The sequence below is a fragment of the Schistocerca cancellata genome, chromosome 3 (genome assembly GCF_023864275.1).
Source record: "Schistocerca cancellata isolate TAMUIC-IGC-003103 chromosome 3, iqSchCanc2.1, whole genome shotgun sequence".
Classification (NCBI taxonomy): domain Eukaryota; kingdom Metazoa; phylum Arthropoda; class Insecta; order Orthoptera; family Acrididae; genus Schistocerca; species Schistocerca cancellata.
The window spans coordinates 699,994,337-700,022,068 of NC_064628.1; the positions used below are offsets into that span (position 1 = coordinate 699,994,337).

Below are 27,732 nucleotides of genomic sequence, written 5' to 3' on the forward strand. Positions count from 1 at the left end.
AATGACATTTGTGATATAGACTGCCTGACTCTACACTTAACAGTCACAAAAACGCGAGATTACGCGCCTTAAATCGAAAAGCAAGCACAAAATTTAAGAAATTTTCTTCTAAAAAAACGCAGAAAAAGCCAAATCCTTAACTTGCCGCTCCCCACATGGTACCAGACGACAATTGGAGCCTGACTGACATTTACTAGGCTGAAACCAATTGTCCTTAGCGCTTGAAAACAAACAAATGAATAATTAGTGTTCTACAAACTGCCTTACAGTCACACAATGTGAGATTATACCTCTTAAATAGGGAAACATACACGAAATTTGAGAAATTTGCTACTAAGAAAACACAGGTTCGTACCAGGCGGCAGTTCGAGCCTGACTCCCAGAAAGGAACTCCAAATGACATACAGGGACCTCAAACGCAATGATTTATCAGTAGTTCAACTGAGGCGCAAGAAATGCTTTGGGGGACGTCTTCTGTTCCCTTCTCGGACAGCAACGAAAAATTTTATAGATTCACTAACAAATTGACTCGACCATATGACAGATATGCTCCCCTAAAGACTAGAAAAGTAAGGAGGTAACCTGCACCTTGACTCACTGGAGAACTAAAACGCTCATGAATCTCAGAGATGCTGCATATCGGTCATGCAAACTGCGCCCCAAGCCTGATAATCAAGATGCTTACTAACAGAAGTGGAACAGTGTCAGCCAAGCTGTGAGAAATACAAAACTCAGGCAAGCTCATACATTAACTGGCAACAGAAATAGACCAGCTGTCCTGTGGAAAAATTAGTGGTCTTGGTATAGCAAAGTAAAAGCTACAAATGATCCAGTTGTCTCAGCTGAAGAACCGAACTGGTACTTTGCATCTCCTACGACCACAAGTGAACCACAAACGAGACTCCTTGATTGCTTCATGGGAGTAAATGACTGTAGCCACGAAAAATTTTATCTAAAGCACGTTACTTGCAATATCGTTAAAAAAGCCCTCATGCGTGTCAGATTAGCATCTACTAGACAAGATGGCATTACAGTCCAAATGATGAAGCGTGTTATTGACGCCCACTGTAACAGATATCTTCAACCACTCCTTAACCACAAATGTTTTCCCTAATGCCTGGATACAGGCCACTAGTTAAGCGACTACCCAAAAAGAACGTAGCCACTGCATCCTCTGATTGCCGACATATTTTCATTGTTCCTGCAACGCCCAAGGCCTTACAATATATAGCCCACGACCAGCTAACAAACTACCTAACCACAAAGAACCTACTAGACGAAGACCTTTCAGGTTTTCGTAAATCTCGCAGCACAACTTCTGCCTTAAAGGTAACATGTGGTCTGAAGCTTGCCATGGATACACAAGAGGCGACTATAATGTTGTTCTTAGGCTTCAGCAAGGCCTTTGATACATTTGACTTGCCAATCTTAGCAGCCTAAATTTCTTACCAAGGGCAGTGCAGTGGTTTCGCTCATACCTGACATCTCGCCAGGAATGCATCATGTACGGCACCATAAAGTTATAATTGAGGCAGGTAGTATCAAGCGCCCAGGGTTCGGTATTAGGTCCTATACTCTTTTCATTGTTTGTCAATAATATGTCGTTAGTTTTCTGCTACTACAAAAACTGCATGTATGCTGACGACGTCAAGTTGTATCAAAGCGGAAAACCAATAAATGCGAAGACAGCTATCGAGAATCTCAGTACCGACCAGTATGCTTTATCAAAGTGGACGCAGAATATAGGATTGAAGCTGAACCCATCTAAAACCCAAGCGGTACTGGTTGGTCATTCTAGACTCATTAGCCCGATATATCGGGAATCCCTAAAGCGAACAAATATCAAGTCTCTCCTTCAGCAAAGAGTCTGGGAGTAATAACATATTAAAATATAAATTGGACTGAGCACGTAACTGCAATGTGCAGCCGGCCGCGGTGGTCTAGCGGTTCTGGCGCTGCAGCCCGGAACCGCGGGACTGCTACGGTCGCAGGTTCGAATCCTGCCTCGGGCATGGGTGTGTGTGATGTCCTTAGGTTAGTTAGGTGTAAGTAGTTCTAAGTTCTAGGGGACTTATGACCTAAGATGTTGAGTCCCATAGTGCTCAGAACCATTTGAACCATTTTGCAATGTGCAAGAAGGCATCAGCATCTCTCCATGCCCTACAAAAATATAAAAAAGCTCTTTTGTCTTCACACGGCGACTTATACAAACATTTATACCATCAATTATTGATTATGTTATGCTGCAAGGCCTTTCTCGGGCAGCTCACGGCGCCTGGCAACTGTTTATTAATGGTTCAAATGGCTCTAAGCATTATGGGACTTAACATCTGAGGTCATCGGTCCCCTAGACTTAGTACTACTTAAACCTAACATACGGACATCACACACACCCATGTCCGAGGCAGGATTCGAACCTGCGACCGTAGCAGCAGCGCGGTTCTGGACTGAAGTGCCTAGAACCGCTCTGTCACAGCGACCGGCAACTGGTTATTAAAACCTGTGTTCATTATATGTGTGATGTTCGACTCTGTGAACATATTTCACCATCAGATGCACAGCTATTTTGGCTGTATGCAGACAAGCGCAGATATTTCCATACCCTCTGTCTTCTCCATTGCCTTATCGGCGTACACTGTCTCCCATATTTCGCTTCGACCTTAATGCTCTTGTCTGAACTACGTGACAGAAAGACCCGTTCCCACCAGAGCAAAATTATTTTTATCCAACTCCAACGAACAGTCATTTTCTCGATGTTCTCAGTAGCAGGAACCCGACAATCTACATTATATTAGAGAACCGAATAACATCTCCAGCTTCAGAAGACAGTTAATGACATATCTACAAAAGCAACAGTAATGAAAACCATTGTCCCTGTACGCACGCACTCATTACCCTTTTGCATCCCTCCTTCCACCCAGACCTTCCTCATTTCCCAGTATTCTTGACTGGTGCAGTCTCCTTAAATTTCCTTTCCTCAGAACCCGCGACACCAGAAAGCGTCTATTTTTTACGATTATAAATTCTTTTTATATCTGTGACTATCGTTATTGTTGCCATTATTTCTATTATTACTAATGTTACTGTTATCATTGTTAGTGGCAGCAGGAGCAGCAGCAGCAGCAGCAGTACAAGTACTGCTAGTATTAACTTTATTAGTTCATTGCCACTATTATTTATTGGTATTCTCAATGTAGACACTCAAATTATGTTATTACTGTTTCTTATTAAAATAGTTATTTCTTTGGCAACTACGACGTATGGAAGATACTTTATGTGTGAAACTCTGGTTTGATGTAAGAGAGGGTCTGATGGACTTAATCAGATCAGGTTAAATAAATAAATAAACAATAAATAAATAAAATATTGAGTTCTATCACTTAGAAAGGGATTAATCCAGTGACAAATCTGGTGCGATACTCGGGAGGTTTGTATTCTGTCCACAAAACGCCAGTGCGGAAGTGTATCAAATGTCTTCCGGAAATCAAGGAACGCGATATCAACGTGGATATCTATTTGCGACGTTCTGGGTTTCATGGAAAAACAGAGCGAGTTGTATTTCGGAAGATCGCTATTTACGGAATCCATGTTGGTTGTTTTGGAGAAGATTTTTGATCTCCAAAAAAGTCATAATACGTGTGCGCAGAACATGTTCTACAACAGACTGACGTCAGTGATATAGGCCTGCAATCATGTGCATTATTTCGACGACCATTCTTTGAAATGGGAATGACGTGTGCTGTTTTCCGGTTGCTTGGAACGTTTTGTTGCTGCAGCGACTTGTGATATACACTATCTGATCAAAAGAATCCGGACACCCTACGTAATGCGGAATTGATCGGACAGTATAAAAGGCGGCGGCGAGTAATGTGTTGTTAGTAGAGATTCGGTAACAGCAGCGTAGATCGATCAGGCGAGCTCGGTGGCTTCGGACGGGGACTAGTCACTGGACGTCACCTGAGAAACAGGTGCATCAGGGGCATTTCAACCCTTCTAAAGCTGCTCAAGTCGAACGTTGGCGAGGCGGTTTTGAAATGGAGATGCGAAAGAGTAACCCAGCTAAACCACATCGAGGCAGACATCATATATTGGGGCCGTCAAGCATTGCGGAGGGAGGTTGTAAAAAGTCGTGTGACATCAGTGGAAGGAATCACTCGGCACACCAGCTAGCGCATTGACCGTGCATAGAGAGTTAAAAAGAATGGGGTAAAACGTCGAGCAGCTGCTTATAACCTACCCATTTTTGTAGTCAATGCTAAGCGACGCTTGAGGCTGTGTAAAGGGCGAAACGAGTTTTTTGGAGTGATGAATCGCGCTATATTGTGTAGCAAACCGATGGAAGGGTTTGAGTTACGAGAATTCCTGAAGAACGTTACCTGCCACCAAGTGCAGTGCCAACAGTGAAGTACAGAGGAAGTAATGTTAGCGTATGGGAGTGTTTTCCATGGTTAGATTGTAGTCCCCTTATTGCGATTAACAAAACACTAAATGGGGAAGGATATGATTACATTTCACAGCATTGTGCACTTTGTGCAGGAGAGGAACAGCTCGGAGAAGATGACTGTGTCAGCTTGGAAATGCACGGCAAAAGCGGCATCTGTGAGGCAATGGTTTGTGGGCAATAACATTCCTGAAATGGACTGGCTCGTCCAGAGTCCCGACTTAAAACGAATGGAACACTTCTGTGCCCAATTAAGAACGTCGACTTCATTCCAGGCCCCAGTGTCAAACATCACTACATTTTCTGGTTTCTTGAGGAGGAATGGGCAGCCTTTCATCAGACATTCAGACATCACACATAAAGTGTCCCCAGCAGAGCTCGAGCTCCCATAAAGGCGAAGGGTGGACACGTCCTGTACTGACGTCCAGTGATAGGTATGCGGATACTTTGGAACAGAGAGTGTACTACTGTTAAAGGAATGCAAGTTGTTTCATATAGTCTCTGTAGAATCTCACAGTTATTTCGTCTAGTCTAGATGGCTTTCCACTATTGAGCAATTTTAGTTGATTTTCTATTCAGCGATCACTTATCTCAATATCTGCCATGTCGGCGTTCGTGTGATGTCTGAGATTAATAACCGTATGACGATCTTCCCTGGTGAAACAAATTCAGGATACTGAATTCCGTATTTCGGCCTCCTCTGTGTCATCTTCCGTTTCGGTGCTAGCATGCTCACTGAGTGACTAAAAAAATGATTTCGGTCGACTTACGGACGTTATGTAAGACTAAAATCTCTTACGATTTTTTGGCAGTCGCTCTGATAAATCTTACTTTCGAATTCATTGAATGCTGCTCGCATTGCTCTTCGTACGCTCATTTTGGTCTCGTTCAGCTTTTGCTAGTGACCCAGACTTTGATGTCAGTTAAATCAGTTACAAAACTAACTGCTTTCGTAGCAACTTTCTAGCACGGTCATTGTACCACGGTTGGTCCTTTCCATTAATGACAACGTTGATCGGCAGATACTGGTTTAAGATGTGTTGTACAATGCTGCCGCTTGTTTCCAATTACGTATTTATGAGATTGTATGTTGGTCCAACGTTGGTGATATAAAAATATCCTCGTATGTGAAGGCATACGTAAATACAGGTTTCAGTATTTTCGCTTTTTGTTTGTTGGTTCGGTTCCAACACCAACTAGTCTATGAGAGAATGGAAGGTGGCGTTCTATGTGGGGGTCTGACTGAGGAAACTGTTGTACGACGAATCGAGCGTAGGCCTCTACGTTCATTAAGGCTACCTGCAATAGCAACGGAAACGTCGTTAGATCGATTATCTCATGCTGCGGTCACATACTCGAAAGCATGTAGGCTTCACATCAAGCCCTTCTGATGTATGCAGTAAGTTACCATTATTGATTTTATTTTATTTTATTAGGGAAGCAAAAATAATATTGGTCATGCCCGCTGCTGCCCGCACCGAACAGAGTTTATTGTGCGGTATTGTTCCCTGTTTCTCTAGTGAAGCCAACCAATGCCCATGAACAGTACAAGGAGATCCCTTACCTTTATCCTTTGGTAGTCACAATTTCTTCCGGTCTGGTTGATCCGAATATTCTGTGTCTTTTAGCTTCCAATGCCTCGCATTCGAAGATCAAATGTGCGGTTTCCTCGCCCACACCATACATCCTACATTTGGGGTCTACTTCTATTATCCCCATTGTATGAAGGTGTTTTTTGAAATTTCCGTGGCCTGTCAATAGTTCAACCGTGAGTTTCATTTCTCTCCTGTTCAAGCCCAGGATTGTGAGACTTCTCTTAGAACATGGCTTTGGCATCAGTACCTTGCCATGTTTTTGCTTTTGGACCTTAGCTCAATATTTTACATGCTGTCTCCTTGTCCAGTCTCGTAGTTTCATTTTGATCATCGCCTTGGTGATTGTCAGGACAGGTTCTGGCCCAATAAATGGTGTTATCGCCCCTATCCTGGCCAACCTGTGGGCTTGCTCATTACCACTAATCCCTGAGTGACAAGGGATCCAAAACAGGCTTACCCTATTGCTTTCCCCTAGCTCTACAAGGACTTTATGGCATTCTGCCACGATCTTTGATCTTGTTGCAGAGGCTGCCAGTGCTTTCAGGGGTGCTTGGTTGTCTACATAAATGAAAATGCTATGACCTCTGTAGCATCTCCGCAAATTCTCCTCCAAGCACACCCTGACAGCAGATACACTACTGGCCATTAAAATTGCTACAACAAAAAGAAATGCAGATGATAAACGGGTATTCATTGGACAAATATATTATACTAAAACTGACATGTGATTACATTTTCACGCAATTTGGGTGCGTAGATCCTGAGAAATCAGTACCCCGAACAACCACCTCTGGCCGTAATAACGGCCTTGATACGCCTGGGCATTGAGGCAAACAGAGCTTGGATGGCGTGTACAGGTACAGCTGCCCATGCAGCTTCAACACAATACCACAGTTCATCAAGAGTAGTGACTGGCGTATTGTGACGAGCCAGTTGCTCGGCCACCATTGACCAGACGTTTTCAACTGGTGAGAGATTTGGAGAATGTGCTGGCCAGGGCAGCAGTCGAACATTTTCTGTATCCAGAAACGCTCGTATAGGACCTGCAACATGCGGTCGTGCATTATCCTGCTGAAATGTAGGGTTTCGCAGGGATCGAATGAACCGGGTTCGATTCCCGGCGGTGTCAGGGATTTTCTCTGCCTCGTGATGGCTGGGTGTTGTGTGCTGTCCTTAGGTTAGTTAGGTTTAAGTAGTTCTAAGTTCTAGGGGACTGATGACCATAGATGTTAAGTCCCATAGTGCTCAGAGCCATTTGAACCATTTGATCGAATGAAGGGTAGAACCACGGGTCGTAATACATCTGAAATGTAACGTCCATTATTCAAAGTGCCGTCAATGCGAACAAGAGGTGACCGAGACGTGTAACCAATGGCACCCCATACCATCACGCCGGGTGATACGCCACTATGGCGATGACGAATACACGCTTCCAATGTGGGTTCACCGCGATGTCGCCAAACACGGATGCGACCATCATGATGCTGTAAACAAAACCTGGATTGATCCGAAAAATGACGTTTTGCCATTCGTTCACCCAGGTTCGTCACTGAGTACACCATCGCAGGTGGTCCTGTCTGTGATGCAGCGTCAAGGGTAACCGCAGCCATGGTCTCCGAGCTGATAGTCCATGCTGCTGCAAACGTCGTCGAACTGTTCGTGCAGATGGTTGTGATTATCAGGACAGGTTCTGGCCCAATAAATGGTGTTATCGCCCCTATCCTGGCCAACCTGTGGGCATGTCTTGCAAACGTCCCCATCTGTTGACTCAGGGATCGAGACGTGGCTGCACGATCCTTTACACCCATGCGGATAAGATGCCTGTCATCTCGACTGCTAGTGATACGAGGCCGTTGGGATCCAGCACTGCGTTCCGTATTACCCTCCTGAACCCACCGATTCCATATTCTGCTAACAGTCATTGGATCTCGACCAACGCGAGCAGCAATGTCGCGATACGACAAATCGCAATCGCTATAGGCTACAATCCGACCTTTATCAAAGTCGGAAACGTGATGGTATGCATTTCTCCTCCTTACACGAGGCATCACAACAACGTTTCACCAGGCAACGCCGCTCAACTGCTGTTTGTGTATAAGAAATCGGTTGGAAACTTTCCTCATGTCAACACGTTGTAGGTGTCGCAACAGGTGCCAACCTTGTGTGAATGCTCTGAAAAGCTAATCATTTGCATATCACAGCATCTTCTTCCTGTCGGTTAAATTTCGCGTCTGTAGCACGTCATCTTCGTGGTGTAGTAATTTTAATGGCCAGTAGTGTATTTCTGCTTGAAATACAGTGGCCATCTTCCCTAGAGAGACTGTACTCTCCAGCCTTGGCTGCACTCCATATACCCTGGCCCCAACACCTTGGTCTGTTTTCAAACCGTCAGTAAACTAGATTATGTCCCCAGTATGGTCTCGAAATTTGTTCTCCCAGAGCTCTTTACTTGCAATTACTACTTTGAAAGGCTTTTTGTAGCAGCTGGGAGTTATTTTGTAGTGAGCTGACGTTTTCCCAATCATATCTATGTCTACCTCTCTCAGTATTTCAGTATGAGATCCTGGATACCCCAATGAGTTCCAGTTTTTGCCAGTCTTTAACCTGTGTGCTCCAGCTGCTGCCTCCATCTTTACCCACAGGTGTAATGGGGGCATGGTCAGAATGGTTATCATCCCAGCAGCGGGTGTGCTGCTAATTCCGTCTGTAATGGCTATACAGGCCAATCTCTGCACCTGCTGTTCTTCCTTTCCCACCACACTGTAGTCCCATAAGTGATCGTAGGTCATACTACCGTGGTGTATATCCAGTACATATTCTTGGGGCTTCAGCCCCAGTTTTTGCCACAAGATCTCCTGGTACTCATTAGAGTGCCTTTCGTCTTGGAACAGGTGCTCCGAATGTGTGGGGTCCACGGTAGTTTCTCGTCCAGGGTTACCCACAGATATTTCACTATCCCCTTCTCTGGTAGAGTTTCATCGAGAAGCTTGAGATTCCAATATGCGTGTATTTGCTTCCTCGTAAATTGTACTACAACACTCTTCTTAGGACTGACAGATCTTTTTTCCTGCACCAATTATGCACAATGTTCAATCCTCCTTGTGCCATAGCTCTGACTCTACTTGAAAATTTGCCAAGTATTACTGTGAAAAGATCGTCTGTGTATCCCTGGCAAAAGTACTGTCTAGAGTTTAATTCATACAATGAGTTCATTCTCCATAAGGTTCCACAGTAGAGGGAACAGGATCCCTCCTTGTGGAAAGTCTGTGGTGGTGTCGATTACCATTTTTTCTTTCATCATGGTGGCTTCTACCTTTCTACCACTAAGCATGACTCTAATCCAACTGCAAATGGTGGTCTCTGAGCCGTGCACCTCGTAAGGTGGTAGCTTGATGAATGTTAATTTCGCACCGTATATGAGATTTTAAGTATTGTAACAAGTAGATGGATATATTACCTGACATATATTGGTGATAGTGATCAGATTTGCCTATCAAAATGTGCAGTATATAATGCAAAAAGGTATGACACTCGATTAAACGGCATTAACACACTGAACCCAAATCCTGCATGTCAATGAGCAAAAGGTGAAAAAGGCTGGTGGAAGAAACGCTTTAGATTGGGACAAACTAGAATTGCACAGCCACAGCCCGCATACAATGAAAGGCTTGTGACAGGGGTCGGTGACCCACAGCGAGGGAGACAACGAACGCACCAGGCGACACATCGAAGGGAGCAGATAACGGCCCAGCGCTGTCTGTGATAGAATAATTCTTTAGAAAATTGCATTGGGGAATTTCCAGATGGATACAAACGGGCCAGAGATGTAGTTAAAAGAGACTCGCATTTACTAATCATGTGAAAGGTCCATGGTGGTCTCATGATATACGCGTGTAACTTCTAGGTGTCAGGAGCGGGAACAAAACGTCCAATTGGCTGAAATAAACTCAGAAGGAGTAGAAGTGGCGAGAGCACGGCGCAGTTTAAAGGTATGCCCTTTGCAACTGGCGGAGGTAGTTTGCACGAGATTAAAGGAACGCTCCCATTGGTGTGAAAAGGCCGCGATGCAAAGCACGGCAGGACACAGGTGGGGGTGACAGTTTTTGCTACGAAAGGCAGAATACCGAAAACTTCAGGGACTCTCCTATGAACCAGCGTCAAGTGTAGAACAGGGCACATCATGCTCTGTACGACGCCAAAAGAGGAATTTTGTGTGAACACTGTGTTCATTTTGGCTGACATTCAGCTAGAAATTAGCTGAAGCGTCGTTGAGCTCCGATAGCAGAGAAACGAAACAGCCACCTAGTTAATTGTTCTTGTGAGAACTGAGAGGGCATTGAAGTATACACGCTGCTCTATCTATGCATGTGTATATCACCATATTTTCCACACTAGGGATGAGTGCATTTTTTCTCGCCTAACAAGAAATATAGGACAGTTTCAGCTGATAAAATCAGTAAAGATTTCGATTAGCTTTTTATGGGATTTTCAGAGGATGAGAACACCCATGCAGCCGAAAACACATCGCAGCTAAAGGTAAATGCCGCTAACAGTAGCGTAAAATATTGGATCACCAGCTTCCATCCAGTGTGAACATGAGCAACCTTGAGTAATCTTTTGCATATCTTGTCACAAAAAGTAACCATCCCCGTAGACTTGATTGTCGTCCTAAATAGTACCGAACTTAGAACCGGAATCGGATGATTTGATGCAATATTGGCAAACTCAGACAGTGCTTCACTGTCTAGATGCAGGAAAAATCTTTAAATTTGATATTGTTGTGTTCAGTGTTATTTCTGCTAATCAGGTCGTAATACGTTATCTTGACAATTGTCCTGAAATTTTTATGTCACAAACTATGTAAAACTATGTAAACCAGTGTGCTTCTTTGACAACAATACAGAAATTAAACAGAAATTTTGTACAGCTAAACAATGATGTGCTCTGTCGTAGAATAAGGGTCGTCTCCTAACCCCAGTAATTTATTCTAGTGATGCTAACGCACTCACAGGGTGTTTTTGTTGATGTCTGACGAATGTGAAAAGGAGTGGAGTGTCAGAACCTCTGCTGCCTTAACAATGGATTCGAAGGTCATGTTGCTAAAAGCCCCTTCGATGTCCAAGAAGATGCAGAGGGCTATTCCCTGAAAGTGTAGTCCTTTCTCCACCTTCCTCAAAATTTGGTGGAGTGCAGTTTCACACGATTTTCCTGGTTGATATGGATGTTAGTTTATGTGTAAAGGGGCCCTAGTTAACGTCCTCTTCCTGATATGCACATTGACCAGTTTTTCTAATGCTTTAAGAAGACAGGGGGACAGACTGATTGGTTTCATATCCATAGCCTTGTTATGATCAATTCTCCCAGGCTTTGGAATGAAGACAACTTTCACTGCCCTCCAGACGTTAGTTACCATTCAGTTTTCAATGTCTATTACCTTACGTTCTAATTCATAGCGACAACGTAATAGCCTGTATTTTTGCTACATTCTTCAAATGGTGTTACCACGACAAGGTTGTTAAGTTTATGATGTTGGTTTTGAACTAAACGGTCTCTAGTTTGTCGTCTAAGTAGGATATTAGTAACTTTCCAGCACTTTGACCAAGCGCAAATGCTCGTAGCTTTTTCGACGAAATTTTTGACTCTGATGATCATTGTTGGTGTAATAGCTCCATGGGCATCCATGTCCGTTTATTGCGTCACTCGAAAGGATTGACTCTGTTTGTTGCAAGGAAGTCTACAGTAGTTGTTTGGTGAGATGGTTGTGTGACGTGATGTTCCAAGCAGCTCTCTCATTCAGCATTGCTTCATAAGACTGTTGTCCATGCTGCTACTAACATTGCGTAGTTCCCCCATTCAGTACTGGCCAACCAACTCACTCTACTACCACGTGGTCAGCTTATTCCTGTGATAACAAATGTAGGCTATTTATGAGCGACGCTGGTCAAAATGTTTAGATTTGATGGCCAATATAAACATAATTAATCTTGTTCATGAGTCCAGAGTGGGAGTCATTTTGCGCATAGCTAGATTTAATGTTTTTAGTTGTTGTTATAAATACTCTAGTCCCAAAACAGTCTGATCTATTTTTATGATGTATGTTTCACGTGTTGTTATTTTCTTTCGAGTTCGAATTTCAATCAATCCTCAGTTCCTTATATTATGTAAGAGTCAATGCTTTTTTTTTTTTTGAGTGAATGGAGTTCTGGGACGTTGCTTTGACTTATTCATTAATTAACAGCTTTCCAATCCTTGTCCAACTAGGCCTATGACCATTTAAATGCCTGTCTAACATGTGTGAGACTGATTCTGATCAAACTTCCTACCACAGTTGCGCAAGAACGCTCTGTGAGTGTTTTTGGAATTTGGTGTTGAACCTACGGACTGCAAGGTAGGAAGATACCATCTCACTCATGCAGAGTTCAGAAGAGTGCAGCAGTATGGGCAGTGATATAATCAGACAATGATCTCAATGTCGGTTCCACTACATTCCCTGCATAGGAAACGTTATCACTAACAGAAATTAGTGTATAGGTTCATGTGTAACTATATGTTAGCAAAAATGGAAATCTTAGATTTTCGATATTAAGATTTGTTTTTACTCTGACTTCATGACAAAGCAATGTTGGCAAAATTACGTACAGGATGGTAAAATATTGATATTGGGTGTTCACAAATGTGAAGCGAAATTCCTAGTTATTATAAAGTTCCTTAATGGTAAAATGGTTGAAGACCATGTCTGGGGGTCGATAGAAATACAAACAAATTAAATGCAATTGGGCCAGAGATATCAATTACCCTAAAATGCACTATGAAAACACCCAAAATTGAATGGGGATCGGTAAAGAGCAATAAAAAAGAAGCACACAGTTAAAACAACTCCAAAACTTAAGGGTATAATGCACTCTATAGTAGCTGAACAAACCTTTTCATTAGATCGGACATCTCGCGTTTTTGCTTCAATTAAGCCAGACAATCGTGAGTATGTTTAACTACAGGTCATGGTGGTATGTACGAAAAAATAGGAGAGACGACCACAATTCTGAGTGTCAATTGCATATCACTTGCTGGCATAGCACAAGTGCACGTATTCACCTTCCATCAGCTGTGGCAGTGGCTACTGTCAATGCGAGCTCTGAACCTGAGAATCTATTCTACGAGGTGCATTCAAGTTCTAAGGCCTCCGACTTTTTTTCTAATTAACTACTCACCCGAAATCGATGAAACTGGCGTTACTTCTCGACGTAATCGCCCTGCAGACGTACACATTTTTCACAACGCTGACGCCATGATTCCATGGCAGCGGCGAAGGCTTCTTTAGGAGTGTGTTTTGACCACTGGAAAATCGCTGAGGCAATAGCAGCACGGCTGGTGAATGTGCGGCCACGGAGAGTGTATTTCATTGTTGGAAAAAGCCAAAAGTCACTAGGAGCCAGGTCAGGTGACTATGGAGCATGAGGAATCACTTCAAAGTTGTTATCACGAAGAAACTGTTGCGTAACGTTAGCTCGATGTGCGGGTGCGTTGTCTTGGTGAAACAGCACACGCGCAGCCCTTCCCGGACGTTTTTGTTGCAGTGCAGGAAGGAATTTGTTCTTCAAAACATTTTTGTAGGATGCACCTGTTACCGTAGTGCCCTTCGAAATGCACTGGCGGTTACCCGAAATTTTTTTGGTGGCGGTGAATCTGTGTGCTTCCATTGAGCTGACTGGCGCTTTGTTTCTGGATTGAAAAATGGCATCCACATCTCATCCATTGTCACAACCGACGAATAGAAAGTCCCATTCATGCTGTCATTGCGCATCAACATTGCTTGGCAATATGCCACACGGGCAGCCATGTGGTCGTCCGTCAGCATTTGTGGCACCCACCTGGATGACTCTTTTCGCATTTTCAGGTCGTCATGCAGGATTGTGTGCACAGAACCCACAGAAATGCCAACTCTGGAGGCGATCTGTTCAACAGTCATTTGGCGATCCCCCAGAACAATTCTCTCCACTTTCTCGATCATGTCGTCAGACCGGCTTGTGCGAGCCCGAGGTTGTTTCGGTTTGTTGTCACACGATGTTCTGCCTTCATTAAACTGTCATACCCACGAATGCACTTTCGACACATCCATAACTCCATCACCACATGTCTCCTTCAACTGTCGATGAACAGCATGCAATCATTCGTTTTCTGAATTTGCGTGATGTGAAACCAATTGAAATTCAAGTACGGAAAACGTCGCCATTTTAAGTATTTAAAACAGTTCTCATTCTAGCCACTGATGGTAAAATTCCATCTGCCGTACGGTGCTGCCATCTATGGGATGTATTGACAATGAACGCGGCCTCATTTTAAAACAATGCGCATGTTCCTATCTCTTTCCAGTCCGGAGAAAAAAAATCGGAGGTCTTAGAACTTGAATGCACCTCGTAAGTCTCTCTCGACTGTTAAACGCCAGTCGGTTAGATTCCCTCCGTTTTTGGTGAAGCCAAGACTCCTAGTTATTTCCTAGCTAAGTTAATTGGCATGGTACATGCTATTTGGCTGGAATAGTGTGTACATCGTTGCCCTCAAATCGCTCGCAAGTATTAAGTGTCAGTGTTCGGTGCGATTCTCCATACTAGGAGAGTTTCCATTTTAACCCCTTACGAGTTAAGATGAGCCTGTGAACAAGTGTTCACATAATGACTCTCGCAGTCATCTCAATGCGGTGCGAGTAGACTTGTGCAAACACTCGACGATTTTCTGCAAGAGAAGAAGCGAATTACTCTGTCTGCAATTTGCCCATATCAAAGCTTTCTTTCTGGCCAATCAGAGCGTTCGTACTTGTTATAACTCCACCCACAAGAATTTTTGTAGCCTATCACAGGAACCGTTTCTTCCGTAGGGCAGAGTTTAACTTGTGCTACATAATACTGAGATAAAGAGCTTTTTATTTTGTGCAAGTTTTAACACAGGTGGCTAAGGTGAGTCACCATTGTTTTGAGATGGGTTTCTCCGGACGTTTTATCTGGCATCTCCCGCCATGTTCCTGTAGAAAGGCTTTATGAAGGGTCATTGTTAAAAGCAGAGACAAGGGCTGCTTTTGTCGGCAGCCTACGCAGTGGCTCTTGCACCTCATTGTGTCCACTAAGTGTCCCGCTGTGAAAGTTTCAGCTGAACATGGGACAGGCATTCCGTCGTAAAAATTCTCCTTCCCTCAGAACTGAATTTCATAGCTCAGATCTGAGACATAAGTGGCGTGTAATTACTAGTGTGAGTGTTAGAGGTTTATATTCAAGAAATGTCGAATTGTTTATTCACTTTTGCCTATCAATAAAATTCGAACATTTTCATTTAACTATGTCGTGTGGAATATCGAGTTAATCGAAATTGTTTCAGTAATTCAATTAAGGTGAGTTATTTGTTTGACACCTTACATATCACTACCCCTCCCCACGACAATTTTTGTACTGAAGTTAGACAATGGTTAAGGTGTTGTGTAAGTCGGTCAAAAATTATACTTTTTCTCAAGCATTGGATATTGGTCAGCCACTTGGTCTGGTTCTTATTCTGTTTAATTCTATTGATTTGCATACTTTAATTTTTAACATGGTTAACTTTGTTAATGATTTAATTCTCTGCCTTAAGTGAAGTCTATAAGTTTTTTTATTAATATTGATATGAATTTCTTTTCTTATTTATTTAAATGTATTGTGTGTATTTTAGATTTTATATCAAAGATGAAGAGCCTCTCACATCGATCTTTTAATACTATTTTCTTAACCACTTACTATTTAAATCACGTCAAAAATGCAAATGACTTTATACATAGTACAAAAATTATGATTCTAAGAACTAATGTAAACATCAAAATAATGTCTTAGCAAATCCTAATGATTTCAAAATCTTAAAAGGTTTTATTAATGATTTATGCAAAATTCGAAAAAATTATAGTCACAAACAATGCTCATACATACATATCATTCTAAAGAAATATATTATTCTAACAGACAGTGTGGTTTTTAAGAAATGTTGCGTTGATAATTATGCATGAGTAAAATTTTAAAATATTACGCTCATAGACAGTAAATTAACTTTACAAAAATGTTATCTTTAAGACACAATACACATGAACAGCTTTTCTTTTTAACATATTATTCTAATGAATATTATAAGTACATAAAACATTTCATTACAAAAAGGCCTCTCTTGCATTACTCATGAAACAAAGATTATGGAAAGACTGTTATACAATTCGTATTCAGAAACTTACACATATTGTAAAGAAAGATGTAAATTGCATCAGTACATCTAAGTCCTATATTAATTGTTATGCTTTTTGCAGCTTTTTCACTGTCTGACACTGGTCTTTGTCTAATTTCGACCACTGTTTTCTCACGATGTCTACAAATGTTCTTGTGTGAGGTCGCCGACGAATGTCTTTGTATGAAGCCGAAGGACTTGCGCAAGATGTTAGTCGGCAAACCTTTGTGTGGGCAGCGTCGTTCTTTGTCGAATTTTGCCCTGGTCCTCATGATAATGTGGACCTTTTAGTGCAGACTCTCATGGAGTATTGGCTTTAAAAACGAGTATTTTCCTTCTCAAGTCATTGCTGAAGATGCTTGTAGTTTTGTAGCGCTTCGCAGACAACTAGTTTATAACAGGATGGGTATCTGGAAAGGTGTGTCGTGAAATATTTTTAACCATATTCTCTCTGCAGCATCAGTCTTTGGACTCTTCATCTTCTGTTCTTCCAAGCATCTTCCTTTCTTCAACTTGAATCTTGTCTCTTCTCTGGGCAGGATGTGGGAAATTATTGAGTACTAGTTGCTTTGAAGTTTTACATTTGTTAGTGTTACAATCGTTGATATGGATGTTTAGTTCAACACCGATTGACTGGTTTTCCTTCAGGTCTGTGGTTCCATATAATATCGCAGTCTGGTGGCGACAGTGCGATTCTACACGTACTTTTTTGCCAAATTGTGCATCAGACAAGCCGGGGTTTTGGTGAGGCATTTTATTTTTACTCCATGTGCTGGTTGCTGTTTCGTTTGTTTCGTGGCCTGTCGTTCCCTGCAGTCCTTCTGACTTGATTATCAGTCAAAAGTGAATACAAGGGTTGCCTTGGTTACAAATCGCCTTCCTTCTTGTGCCCTTGCTGGCACCCCTGCATCTTAGAAAGTCGTTGATCTCGTCCATTCATGTCCCATATACATTTTCAGTTTTTGTCCACAGTATCGTTGTTGGCAGTTGACGGTTGTTTCTTGCAGGAGGTCTGAGTACAAAAATCTTTTTATATAATCTACATTATGCCTAATGCCTAATTTACGCCTCTTAAGAAATCCCTTACATGGTTCGGCGTCCTTTCTCTGTGTTGCAGGGCTAGTTTCTCTATTAGGTTACAATTTGTTGCTAACATCTTAAGCTAATGAGACTCCTTATGTTCATTGTGTATGGTGTTGTGGTGTGGCATGTTAGTATGTCATGCTATTAGATCATCTCCTTTGCACACTCTACTTGTATTATTTGCTACATAAAAGAATTTAAGGTACTTCTTCTTTTTCCTCCGCTGTCTCTTCTTTTCTTCAGACTCCTGATCACGTCCTGTCTGAAACATACTTGTTGGCTTCTTTGGTATTATTTAATGATGCCTATAAGTCATTATTCATCATACCTTTTAATATGGCTTACATGTTGAAGTCCTGAACTTTTACCTATCTCATTCTGTGCTTGGTTCATTCTGTTTATACCATCTTGTTTGAATGGTGGAACATCGTTCCTTAGGTTCGGAAGGCTCTTGCTCTTCCAGCTGTTTGACACTATACAGCCCTGGCTGTACATTTTTACTTAACTGTGTCATGTGACATATCGAATTAACCGGAATTGTTTCAGGAATTCAGTGTAAGGTGTGTTATTTATTTGACACCTTACACCTGTATGCAAGAATTGTGCTTTTATTCTTGAACTGTAATAATGACGTATACAGTACTCTTGTAGAAGTGATCCATAGGTGAAGAACATTATTTCTACTACTATACTACTACCTGCTACTACTATTTTAATATTCTCCTCTACATGTTCAAAATGCCTCATTAAAATAACAATTAAACATTAGGACTGAACAGCGATTCGACGTTAATAAGACGTTGACAAAAGTTAAGTGGTTATTAAGCTCAGGAAATTATTTGTAGTTTCTTCATATGATAGGTGTAGGAGCTTAGAACATAGCATTTTACACTTTTATTCCTTCAACAGAGAAACCGGTCATCGCCATGTATGAGCTTCCTTTCACATCGTCATCTATCCGTCCATTCCCTCTTCCTACTAAGAGTTTTTAAGGGGAGTGTAGAAACACACTGTATTTTGCAATGCAGCCTTTCGGCACCGCTATTTTCTTACAATATGGCTCTAAGTTTGTGGGTACTAGACAGCATCGCACGTATACAGACTTATCAGTGCAGTGTCTGTGTAAATGTGCGCCGCAGCACTAAGAAACTTGCAGTTGCATGGGAAGCAATGTATACATTATCACTCTTCACTGAAACGTATTGCTGTTATTTGCCCAACAGGATTCTGGATCGACAACAGAGGACTGGTGGAAATGCTGCAAATAACTGTGCAGTCCTGGCTGAGCTGAAGGTGAAATGTGACTTGCTCGGAACGCTCAGCAGCAATTCGAGATACACCAGGTCAGTTCATTTTAGTTTTTCATAGTATATTGGTAGGCTGGTAATGACGAACACGATATCTTACTCGTCTTTTACACACTTTTATAAATTTATTATAAGCATTTGACTGTGACCAAACCTGCGTGCACAGTCGGTTTCGTTGGTGGATATTAGTACTTTGGCTCTCGACATGCTGTAGCTAGTTCTAAACCTAGTGAATTGCAGAGTTGTTCGATATCGTTATTTTCTAAGCAAGGGAAACACAAGTGATGATATAAAGTTACTATTTAATGGACTTTGCGCGAATGTCCTCCGTAATTCGCAAGTCTGTATGCAGTGTGTCATGGAATGAAGGCATTTGGCATTGTTGGTGACTACCCATCTGTTAGATAATGCACTCCATCTTCAGGCCACGAGTGACCTACCGGGACCATCCGACCGCCGTGTCATCCTCAGTAGAGGATGCGGATAGGAGGGGCGTGTGTTCAGCACACCGCTCTCCCAGTCGTTATGATGGTATTCTTGACCGAAGCTGCTACTATTCGGTCGAGTAGCTCCTCAATTGGCATCACGAGGCTGAGTGCACCCCGAAAAATGGCAACAGCGCATGGCAGCCTGGATGGTCACCCATCCAAGTGCCGACCACGCCCGACAGCGCTTAACTTCGGTGATCTCACGGGAACTGGTGTAGCTACTGCGGCAAGGCCATCGCCATCTGTTAGATAATGGCAATACGTAATAAAGCTAACTTGTAGTTATTTGAAAGGAGTAGCGAATATTCTGACATGGGTTTTATGCTCACCGTTTGTTCATTTCTATACTCACTCATAACAAAACGAACACAGCACTGCACAGTCCAAGCATTCCTTACAAATTCCACATGGCACAGATGCACACTTTACTCACTGCATTGACTAAAAAGACTGAATCTAATTGAGTGTTTTGAGAATACACATTGTACATTTTAAAAGCGCAATATTTGGCGCTATCAGGCACATTGTTGATTTCCTGGGTTCAGATCGATGATTGGTTTGTTTGGTGTCTCTTCATTAATAACTCTTTGCCAGAGACAAGCTGAGATCCTTGACTTCGGAAGGCACCGACGCATACACTGATCAGCCAGAAATTATGACCACCGACCTACTACGATATAAACACGTCCAGGCGATAGCAGCATCAGCTGGCGAGGAATGACTGCTAGTCAGACACACTCCCTGTGCATGTGGTATCAGTAACCATGTTGTCCGTTTGTAGAATGGCGAAGGAGTGGAGTCTCTCTGTGTTTGATAGAGGGCAGATTGTGATGGTCCGGAGACTCGGCACGAGCACTTCGGAAACTGCACAACTTGTCGGGTGTTAGAGGAGTGCTGGGTAAGTGTCTTCCGTATGTGGCGAAACCACCCCTTATTACAGATTTCGGACGTCGTAGGCTGGGCATACTAGTTAAAGAGGATAGGCGACGAAGTGTGGCGGAACTAACATCAGACATCAATGCTGGGCAGAGTACAAGTGTGTCTGAGCACACAGTGCATTGAACATTCCTAACGATGGGCCTCCGCAGCTGACAACCAATGCATGTGTCAATGTTAATCGATCGATGTGTGTGTCAATGTTAATACAGCAACATCGGCAACTACGACTGAAATGGACACGTGACCATAGGCACTGGACGTTAGCGCAGTGGCAGAGCATTGCATGCTCTGATGAATCCCAATACCTTCTTCATCGTGCTGATTGGAGGGCGCGAATCCGTACTCTTCCAGGGGAATAGCTGCTTGACACCTGTACTGCAGAATGGAGACAAGCTGGCAGCGGCTCGATTATGCTCTGTGGAACATTCACGTGGGCATCAATGGGACCAGTGGAACTTGTGTAAGGCACCATGATGGCCAAGGAGCATCTTACACTGGTTGCAGACCACGTACAACTCCTCATGACGATCATGTTGCCCCATGGCAGTGGCATTTTTCAACAAGATATTGCGCTATGTCACAAGGTCAGTAGTATGATGGAGGGGTTCGAGGAACACAGTGGTGAGTTCCAATTGATGTGATGACCCGCCAGTTATCCAGATGTGAAACCGCTCGAACACATCTGAGATATGTTTGAACATGGCATCAGAGCTCATCACCCCCCCCCCCCCCCCTCCCCGGATTTTACGGGAGTTACTGAAACAATGGAGTGGGCCAATGCTGAGTGAGCTACCTTTCTTATGACGTCATGATCGTTAGTCAGTTATCACTGCCTAGGTCTGCTGTTTACTGCATAAACAGGATATGTGGGGAGTGGAAATAGCATACTGCCAACGTAAAATCTGAACTGTCACGTGAATGAAGTATCATGCTGCTTGTTTACATTTTGCACTAACACCAGAAATTTAATATTCACTTATCTGGGCTATTACTACGTATTTATTTACTACTAACAGCAATGGTGAATAATTGTTGTTGATACGGATGCTAATCGAAATACATGTAAGAAGAAAAAAATCCTCTCGTAGCTAAGTACCACAAGGTGTAATTATAATTTTAATACTACTAAAAGTCACTTTGAAAAAGACTGAGACACAGCGTAATAATCAGTTAGCGTTTAGAGTTAATTTACGTGACTTTTTGGCAATATGTTTATGAGTGCTAGATAAATTCGGTAGAGTAGGAGTGTACTATGAGTCAATCTGTTCAATGTGTAGGCCTACACATTTCGAAAGATTCATACCTGGAACAAACATTTATGAAGTCATTACCTCTGGCTTATACAGATTCCAAACCATTGTTGTTATTTAAAGTAGTTACAACAGGATGCTGTAGTGCTTGTACTTATGATGTTGAAAGTGAATATATGTGATTAATATATTACTTCCGCTGAGGCTGAATAATGTTTAATGGCAGCAGAAAGGAAAAACTGAAGAATTTCATCTTTAAAATATTTCAGTCCATGATAAACTGCTAATTTCCTGTATATCGTAGCTCCGTATCAGTGTTTCTTGGAACACTTTCAACTTGGAATATTAGGAAAATATTTGGCAATACCGCCACAGGATAATTTAAAATACTAAATGTTAAAATGCCTATGACACACGTGTATGACATCCACAGCACTTTTAAACGGGATATATCTGTACTAGCATTGTTATGACATTCAGACTCTGCAGAGCACCCAGGGAGAAACATTATGCTATATCAAAGTTATGTGACCTTGGAGACAGTGTTATGTTGGAAACAAAAATTCTGTACTGTGCATCTGAATGCTCACTCAGTAGAGATTCACACTCCACAGTTTACTGCAAATTTCTACATGCATGGCTCATTGTTTTTAAATAGAGCTTGTCGAACGCATTCGACATTGTGCAAAAGTCCTTGGGCAGTAAGTCGGCTCTCATAAACGGTCATGTATCAAGCGGTAGCCGCCAGTTTTGAGAATTATTGAATAAAGTGATGAATTAACATGAAGAATAATGCCTAAGGATCCAGAGATGTTAATATAGAATCTGCAGTTTAAAGAATGTAATGCATTTCTAACGACACGCGTGTGAGGCGAAGAAGTGTATCTGCTAAGCACAGACTGTAAAATGTTAAAGACCATTAATGTCACGAGAGCGGGACTAAAAAATAAATAATGAGTTAGTAAACTAGAAAATAGTAATGTGACTTCTCCCAGAATGTAAGGAGAAGTGTGTTAAATCTTAAACAATGTGAATGCATGTCAACAGTTACGGATAATTTGAACTGTGAAAGCGATAAATGCGAGAAAAGAAAGAATAATATATTACACTTTCAAGTCAAGCAAATTGTATTATTATTATTCGTTTCCATTTGTTACCAAGTCATCATCAAATTAGCTCATTAAAACATAAAGAAAAAGGAGTCAGTAAATTATAACTCATATTTACTTCTGTACACAAGTACACTCCTGGAAATGGAAAAAAGAACACATTGACACCGGTGTGTCAGACCCACCATACTTGCTCCGGACACAGCGAGAGGGCTGTACAAGCAATGATCACACGCACGGCACAGCGGATACACCAGGAACCGCGGTGTTGGCCGTCGAATGGCGCTAGCTGCGCAGCATTTGTGCACCGCCGCCGTCAGTGTCAGCCAGTTTGCCGTGGCATACGGAGCTCCATCGCAGTCTTTAACACTGGTAGCATGCCGCGACAGCGTGGACGTGAACCGTATGTGCAGTTGACGGACTTTGAGCGAGGGCGTATAGTGGGCATGCGGGAGGCCGGGTGGACGTACCGCCGAATTGCTCAACACGTGGGGCGTGAGGTCTCCACAGTACGTCGATGTTGTCGCCAGTGGTCGGCGGAAGGTGCACGTGTCCGTCGACCTGGGACCGGACCGCAGCGACGCACGGATGCACGCCAAGACCGTAGGATCCTACGCAGTCCCGTAGGGGACCGCACCGCCACTTCCCAGCAAATTAGGGACACTGTTGCTCCTGGGGTATCGGCGAGGACCATTCGCAACCGTCTCCATGAAGCTGGGCTACGGTCCCGCACACCGTTAGGCCGTCTTCCGCTCACGCCCCAACATCGTGCAGCCCGCCTCCAGTGGTGTCGCGACAGGCGTGAATGGAGGGACGAATGGAGACGTGTCGTCTTCAGCGATGAGAGTCGCTTCTGCCTTGGTGCCAATGATGGTCGTATGCGTGTTTGACGCCGTGCAGGTGAGCGCCACAATCAGGACTGCATACGACCGAGGCACACAGGGCCAACACCCGGCATCATGGTGTGGGGAGCGATCTCCTACACTGGCCGTACACCACTGGTGATCGTCGAGGGGACACTGAATAGTGCACGGTACATCCAAACCGTCATCGAACCCATCGTTCTACCATTCCTAGACCGGCAAGGGAACTTGCTGTTCCAACAGGACAATGCACGTCCGCATGTATCCCGTGCCACCCTACGTGCTCTAGAAGGTGTAAGTCAACTACCCTGGCAAGCAAGATCTCCGGATCTGTCCCCCATTGAGCATGTTTGGGACTGGATGAAGCGTCGTCTCACGCGGTCTGCACGTCCAGCACGAACGCTGGTCCAACTGAGGCGCCAGGTGGAAATGGCATGGCAAGCCGTTCCACAGGACTACATCCAGCATCTCTACGATCGTCTCCATGGGAGAATAGCAGCCTGCATTGCTGCGAAAGGTGTATATACACTGTACTAGTGCCGACATTGTGCATGCTCTGTTGCCTGTGTCTATGTGCCTGTGGTTCTGTCAGTGTGATCATGTGATGTATCTGACCCCAGGAATGTGTCAATAAAGTTTCCCCTTCCTGGGACAATGAATTCACGGTGTTCTTATTTCAATTTCCAGGAGTGTATATACACTCCTGTAAATGGAAAAAAGAACACATTGACACCGGTGTGTCAGACCCACCATACTTGCTCCAGACACTGCGAGAGGGCTGTACAAGCAATGATCACACGCACGGCACAGCGGACACACCAGGAACCGCGGTGTTGGCCGTCGAATGGCGCTAGCTGCGCAGCATTTGTGCACCGCCGCCGTCAGTGTCAGCCAGTTTGCCGTGGCATACGGAGCTCCATCGCAGTCTTTAACACTGGTAGCATGCCGCGACAGCGTGGACGTGAACCGTATGTGCAGTTGACGGACTTTGAGCAAGGGCGTATAGTGGGCATGCGGGAGGCCGGGTGGACGTACCGCCGAATTGCTCAACACGTGGGGCGTGAGGTCTCCACAGTACATCGATGTTGTCGCCAGTGGTCGGCGGAAGGTGCACGTGCAGGTCGACCTGGGACCGGACCGCAGCGACGCACGGATGCACGCCAAGACCGTAGGATCCTACGCAGTGCCGTAGGGGACCGCACCGCCACTTCCCAGCAAATTAGGGACACTGTTGCTCCTGGGGTATCGGCGAGGACCATTCGCAACCGTCTCCATGAAGCTGGGCTACGGTCCCGCACACCGTTAGGCCGTCTTCCGCTCACGCCCCAACATCGTGCAGCCCGCCTCCAGTGGTGTCGCGACAGGCGTGAATGGAGGGACGAATGGAGACGTGTCGTCTTCAGCGATGAGAGTCGCTTCTGCCTTGGTGCCAATGATGGTCGTATGCGTGTTTGGCGCCGTGCAGGTGAGCGCCACAATCAGGACTGCATACGACCGAGGCACACAGGGCCAACACCCGGCGTCATGGTGTGGGGAGCGATCTCCTACACTGGCCGTACACCACTGGTGATCGTCGAGGGGACACTGAATAGTGCACGGTACATCCAAACCGTCATCGAACCCATCGTTCTACCATTCCTAGACCGGCAAGGGAACTTGCTGTTCCAACAGGACAATGCACGTCCGCATGTATCCCGTGCCACCCAACGTGCTGTAGAAGGTGTAAGTCAACTACCCTGGCCAGCAAGATCTCCGGATCTGTCCCCCATTGAGCATGTTTGGGACTGGATGAAGCGTCGTCTCACGCGGTCTGCACGTCCAGCACGAACGCTGGTCCAACTGAGGCGCCAGGTGGAAATGGCATGGCAAGCCGTTCCACAGGACTACATCCAGCATCTCTACGATCGTCTCCATGGGAGAATAGCAGCCTGCATTGCTGCGAAAGGTGTATATACACTGTACTAGTGCCGACATTGTGCATGCTCTGTTACCTGTGTCTATGTGCCTGTGGTTCTGTCAGTGTGATCATGTGATGTATCTGACCCCAGTAATGTGTCAATAAAGTTTCCCCTTCCTGGGACAATGAATTCACGGTGTTCTTATTTCAATTTCCAGGAGTGTATATTTTAATGTATTACACAGTAGCTCTTCAGTTGAACAGTCCCCGAAAAGGGCTTGCACTGTGAGCATACCTGCGCTCTGATGGTTGAAACTGCAGGCTACAGTAAATACACTTGCACAGTATCAGAACACAGTGACACTATGCTTGTCACCCCAGCTGGCACAATGTTCTGCAGAAAGAGCAGTAAGAAAATTCCATGTTTAGACGAAGTAATCATCTGAGTGAAGTTGTATGACGTAACTGACTTAGAGACTTTTTCTTTGCAAAGTATGAGAATTGTGAATTGTGTTTCAAGTGGACCTGTATCGGTACTTGTAATGGGCTTAGCATAGGGCTCCCTACAAACGTAATTAGGTATATTGGCAGTCACCTATCCCCAAAAACGAGAATCTCGGCGATTTTTGCCTTTCACGAACATTGATGCTGGCATGATACTGGTCCCAGGAATTCCAAGACTTCCGAGAATGTTCCAATTTTATGTTTGAAATCGGATAACAAATGGCAAAAGAAATATTTTTTTTTCGTGTGATATAATTACAAATTATCATTTTCTGATTTTTTCCCTTTACTTCTACTGTGAAACCTTACTTCTTCCAAATTTCATGGTCGTAGCTGAAGGAGAAGTACCCTATAGGTTTTAATTGTTAAGACTTCTGTGGCCACTTGTTGACAAACTGCCTGTTGGCTTGTCTCGGGTTCTTCGGCCAACGTTCGTCTGATGATTTTTCTGACGTTTCGCCAGAGCGAGTGGTTGGCATTGTCAACGTTTCATCCCTCCATTGCTGGTGGTGGACTGGAGCCCAGTTCGCGGCCGCAGACTATAGTACGTACTTCACGCACCAACGTCTGAGGGCTTCTTCGCGGTCATTTCCGGTCCGTTTCTCTTGTTACCTGCGACGGTCATTCGCTGCAGCACAGGAAACCAGGATCCGTTTACGCTGAGGCTTTCCTCTTTCTTTTTGAAGCTATTCGCGTGTTTGTGTATTTCTACAGCTTCTCTGAACAAGTGGGTGTGATACTTTTTCTCTACAGCCAGAACTTCCGTATCGGTGAATTTCACTACGTGGTCGGTCTCACACAGCTCTGCCACAGCCCATTTCTCCACCTGCCCCAATCTGCAATTTCGTTTATGTTCTGTGATCCTGGTGTTGATCGAGCGTCCAGTCATTCCAACATAAACTTTTCCGTATGTGCATGGTATGCGGTATATTCCTGACATTGCAGGTCGGTCCCTTTTCTCCTTTGGCGATCTGAGGCAGTCTTTGATCAAATGGTTCAAATGGCTCTGAGCACTATGGGACTCAACATCTATGGTCATCAGTCCCCTAGAACTTAGAACTACTTAAACTTAACTAACCTAAGGACAGCACACAACACCCAGCCATCACGAGGCAGAGAAAATCCCTGACCCCGCCGGGAATCGAACACGGGAACCCGGGCATGGGAAGCGAGAACGCTACCGCATGAGTCTTTGATCTTCTTTGTCGATTTGCTCGGGTATGCTGGTCACGAGGGATCGTGAAAACCTGGCATACAGCGTGTATCTAAAACGAACACACATGGTCGATACCTGCACAAAATATCAAATTACCACCCGAGCCAGAAAAGTGGCATGATTAATACTCCCGTTACGCGGACAAGACGAATATGTGAGCCACAGCTGCTCAGACACGAAATACAACACTTGGAAAGTCTTCTGAGGAGCAATGGGTACACCACAAGTGATATTAGAAATATATCAGAGCCAAACACTTGGCGAAGTGACAAACCAGAAAAGGAAATGTGAGGTACGGGCTTTATGCCATACAATCCCAGCGAACTCGGCTCCAGTCCAACACCAGCAATGGAGGGTGAAACTTTGACAATGCCGGCCAGTCGTGCAGGCGAACCGTCAGAAAAACCATCAGACGAACGTCGGTCGAAGAACCCGAGAGAGAAGCCAACAAGCAGTTTGTTTAATGAGTGAATTTGCGAGTATCACAATATATACTTTTTTGATAGCATTGAATTAGACGCTTCAATTTTATATACCGCCAATGGACCGTAGACCTCAGCACGTGACATAAATTTCAACTTGATACTTCCATCTGTTCCTGAGAAAAACGGTTCTTAACAGTCGGACAGACAGACAGACAGACGGAAATCAGAATGATCCTATGGTGATTCCGTTTTTACCGATCGAGATACGGAACCCTAAAAAGGCGCTGTATACTGCTTATTGTTCGATAAGTTTGTACGTATATATTTTTTTGAGTAAACTGATGTTGTTTTCCTATTCTTTCAGTTCTCAGCTGTATAGAAAATT

The 27,732-nt window shown here is 43.8% G+C and overlaps 1 protein-coding gene across 3 annotated transcripts in view; it reads left to right on the forward strand.

Annotated features, from left to right (window-relative positions):
• LOC126176960 (ketohexokinase-like) overlaps positions 1-27,732 on the forward strand; it is a 120,811-nt gene that overhangs the window by 56,398 nt on the left and 36,681 nt on the right. For all 3 annotated transcript variants that reach the window (XM_049924169.1, XM_049924168.1, XM_049924167.1), the window contains one exon: positions 18,573-18,692. In XM_049924169.1, coding sequence (XP_049780126.1) covers positions 18,573-18,692 — 120 coding nt within the window. The remainder of the gene's footprint in view (positions 1-18,572; positions 18,693-27,732) is intronic.